We start from the raw sequence: 4366 nt of genomic DNA, 5'->3' as shown, positions 1-4366 counted from the left end.
TTCCTGCTCCTATCAGCACCAAGCACAAGGAACCCTTGAAATCAGGGTGCCCAGCTGCAAAGCTGAAGCTGCCCGACTGTGCAACATGAAATACAAGCCACCAAATACTTGTACAGAACATTATTCTGTCCAGAGCAACCTGCAAGAATTTGTAAACAATGACACCCAAGCAAAGAGAGGCAGATGAAGAGTGTTTGGGAGCCTGACCAAAAATCCCAACTACTTCTGGTTCACCTCTGCTCTACATTGCTCAATAAACTGCTGGGAAAATCCTCTCTAGTGCATAAGGCAATAAAACAGATCTACCCAGCACGAGGTACCTATTCAGGATGGAGCACCCACTGTAGAGAAGTGACCAGATAGGGAGAATAATGATTCATGTAGCACATATGAGTTGGTCAGCCTCAGATCCATAGCTGTAACTATTCTTTGAGATCATAGAATCATAGACTGGTTTGCACTGGAAGGGACCTAAAAGCTCCAACCCTCCTGCCATGGGCAGGGACACTTTCCACTAGCTTAAGTTGCTCAAACCCACATCCGACCCGGTCTTGAACACTGCCAGGGATGGGGCAGCCACAGTTTCTCTGGGCAGCCTGCGTCAGCGCCTCAGCACCCTCACACTAAAGAATTTCTTCCTAATGTCTAATCTTAAACTACCTTCTTTCACAGTTTAAAGTCATTCTCCCTTGTCCTATCACTACATGCCCTTGTAAAAAGGCATGTAGTGAGATGTTACTCAGATGAACATTCCTATTTTTGAGGAAACGTATACGAACACCTGAAACGAACTGAGTTCACTGCCTCAGAAGTACCACTAGGACAAACACCCTGTTCATGTACTGCACACAAACATACAGAAAGGAAGGACCTGCTTCATATTGACAGATCCCCTCAGCATCAATGTCCCAAGAATCCTTCACAAGGTTCAAGATTGTGAAAGTGCATGCAGATAGTACATCTCAGAGAATAGTGCATTAACTAACAATCTTCTCCTTCAAGCACATATCTATGTGGACATTCACACTGTGGCTCATTCGTGACAATAAAAGCTCTACCTAGCCAGTGTCTGCTAGAGATTGCTGAACTCCACCTCCAGAAGGTACCAGTAGTATTATCCCACTCCAATTCTTCAGAGGATGGAGAAACCTAAGAACCTAAAGAACAGGCTAGCTCCATACACCAGAGGAGACAGAACTTCATGTAGAAATCAACTGCATTCACCCCTTGACCATGACCTAAGGATTGCTTTGCTTCTCGTATCACTTGCAAGAAGCATGTAAGTGTGTGAATCTGTTGCTTCTGTACATTACTGGTACCAAGAGGGTTAGACCTGAATGTTGCTGAACTTATGCGTGTGGCATAACTCTTTCACGAGAATGATCTAGAAAGAAAAAAACTAAATACTATTATTATGAATGAGCGTTTCTTGTGATCCAACTTTTGGTTTAATTCTTTTCAGAACAGGCTGTCTGTCAGACAGCTACTGAACATGATTGACAGTTTGGATGCAGCCACTGTTGGAGCTGGAAAACAGTGCTAACATCCAGATCATCAAACTCCTCTTAGTCTGTCTCAAGGAGTGAGAAAGCACAATTATTTATCAAAGGCAGGTCTACCTCTACAGGTCTTACCAAACTATTCAGGTGCAGGTATGGAAAGGCTAATGATTCCAGGGCTGCACTGTTTGCTCTCAGGGCTGTATCATTTTGTTCCCAGTGCTATAGCTAGTCCTATAAATGAATGAGAAGACAACGAGCCTGGGGATGAAGCCCTTCTGTTTTTTAAACCATTCTGCTTACTTTTTGGTGTTTGTCCCTGAGCCAAGACTGGCACCAGTAATGGCAAAGCAATACTGTGAGAGAGCTCATCTGCCACCACTGTGTTGGGAAGTTTCAGAATTACCATGAGTGCACGGTGTGACAGACGCTGCCCCACCTGCTGCTGATCTTTCTGGGGACAGTTCTCCAAAGCATTTATGGGACACAGTCAGGGACTATTCTGTTTTCACCTAAAAGGGATAATTTCTGAGAAGGTGCCAACTTCAGATGTTCTGCTGAGGAGCCAGCTTCCTTCCCCAAGGAATAATCCTGGAAACTGTCCTTTTTCACTTGAGGCTTGTCTTCAACGTACAACACGCATTCCGTGTTGCACAGGCTTCTCTGAAGCTGTTCGAACAACACACAACTTCCACAAGGTAAGAGCTGTTAAAAGTTTAATGGAAGAATTGATGTAATCAGAGGAAACACTAAACACTGTAAGTGAAGACAATGCAGTGATGCAGCTGCAGAACAAGGAAAGACTCACGCTCTACCTTCATGCCAGCTACAAGTTTGTCAGGAACTAAGGACAAATATGGGGCATGAACACTGGAATAAGTATGCTCAGGCAGGGGGAAGAGCTAAAACACAAATACTTGAATGTGAGTATCTCCTACACAACATTCAGCTTATTACAGCACAGGAAAGCTAGACACTACCACTGCTGTTTGTTCATGCACGTGATTTGCAGACAAGCTCTTAATAATTAACAGACAGACCTCTACAGCTGTGTGATAAACCTATGAACAGTACTGTCATTACAAAATGGTTGCTAACAGTGTTGGAGCTATCAATACACAAACACTTTATGTCGGGTATTTCAAGCACAAAACCATAACCAAAGCACCTCCTGCAATGAAAAGGAAAAATATGCTTCTGTTTTTAAGTGACATCATTTAAACATGATATTTACAAAAACTCTTCTTGAAATCACCTCTTCAGCTACTTACTGCAAAATCACTTTTTATAGGAGCTATGTTCGTCTTTCAAAATATTTATTCAACATGAATTCTTTATTCTTGAATACACTTTTATATATTTATCCTCCTTTTCTTTTTTTTTTTTTTTGATGGAACACATTTTGTGCAATGAAAAATGGGACCACAAAATGTGAGGAAAATTTAAATACTGCTAGTACTAAATGAGGGTTCTTGCATTTCACCTACAGAGTACTTCCTTGGCTTCAACAGTATTCTGCTTAGCACGGAGATGCATGTGTGCAAGACTCAGGTGAAGAGTATTTCTTGGAGTTTTAGAAACCTGATGCAAATTTGCACATTGTAGCATTACAGTTAACTGCTACTCAGACAACCACTCTTGTGATGCTAACCCATCCATTCATGTCTCAGTTTACTGGACATCAGATTATCAAAAGATACAACAGCAAAAGGAAGTCCTCAGAAAACAGTCTTTCCAAAGTATGCAATCACACACACACAGACTAGAGATCAGATAGACATCCTGAGAGAAAATGACCAAAAACCAGATTCGATCAGAACAAAATAATTCCTTTTGAACACACCACAAAAATTATTTTCCCATAAATATCAACAAAATATTGTAAAAGAAATGTTGCAAATTTAACTGAAAGATACATCCGCTACATCTTAAAAGGTTTGGGAAGCATAGTGTGTTTTTCAAATATCAGGTGACAGAATAAAGTCAACCTTATTTCACCCTACCTGCTGCCATTTGCCCTTAATTGCTGGATCTCTGATCGACTGGCAATGCCTCTGGATTTGCTGGATGACACCCTGGTAATATACCATAGAAGAGTCGTAATTCCCAAGGAGTGCATATTCTCTTCCTTTTTTGGCATTATCGCAAATCTCTGCTAAATTCATCTTCACTCAGAAATCTAAAAAAGAACATAATCATCAGAAAAATGAACTGTACATGCTGTAGTAACTCAGGCTGTGACTTACAGCTGAACTGTGACTTTCCACCCGCTGCTCCCATCCAGTCCCCCTCTTTTTCAAGCATTTAGCTCTGGAGTACCTCTTCACTAGCCTAAGGTTTCAGATCATGGATCATAACTCTTTTGTAGTGATAAAAAACACAACTTCTTTGCTGCCTTTGGCCCCAATCCTGTTAAATTAGTGCAAGAAAATTAAATGCCCTGTCCACACTGAACCAAACAAGCCAAACTTGAATTTGTAGATCACCACAATATATTAGCAGCCATCAATCCATGAATCACAAATCACACGAGGCATTAAATTGCTTTTTATACTGTTGTATTACATACATGCCTAGATGTGCCAACCAGCAACAGGGAAATCTGCACTTAGCACTTTCAAGAGCCCTCACCCTAATGAGATTATGACATGGTTGAATGAATGCTGTACTATAGACAAAGTTGAGAGCCTCATTCTGTTTAAATATTCTTTCAAAGTACTCCAGCATCCACATGCTGACTTCAGTTTTTTCATTAAATTTAACATGTCGCTTTGGGATTTATGGCAGAGTTAGCAATCCCAATTTAAGATTCTTTAAAACAGTGATTCCCAAAGTACAACCTTTCCCTAGAACCCAAAACAATTTAA

General features: G+C 40.9%; 1 protein-coding gene across 1 annotated transcript in view; it reads right to left on the bottom strand.

Moving 5' to 3' along the window:
* Window positions 1-3664, bottom strand: part of KATNAL1 (katanin p60 subunit A-like 1) — a 30359-nt gene extending 26695 nt beyond the window's left edge. Inside the window, exon 1 of the mRNA XM_010014622.1 lies at window positions 3503-3664. Coding sequence (XP_010012924.1) covers window positions 3503-3664 — 162 coding nt within the window. The remainder of the gene's footprint in view (window positions 1-3502) is intronic.
* Between the last annotated feature and the right edge of the window lie 702 nt (window positions 3665-4366).

This window comes from Nestor notabilis, unplaced genomic scaffold, assembly GCF_000696875.1.
Source record: "Nestor notabilis isolate BGI_N333 unplaced genomic scaffold, ASM69687v1 scaffold4945, whole genome shotgun sequence".
In the NCBI taxonomy this organism is placed as follows: domain Eukaryota; kingdom Metazoa; phylum Chordata; class Aves; order Psittaciformes; family Psittacidae; genus Nestor; species Nestor notabilis.
Note: the sequence above shows the minus strand (reverse complement) of the source record. Positions and strands in the feature narration are given on the sequence as shown.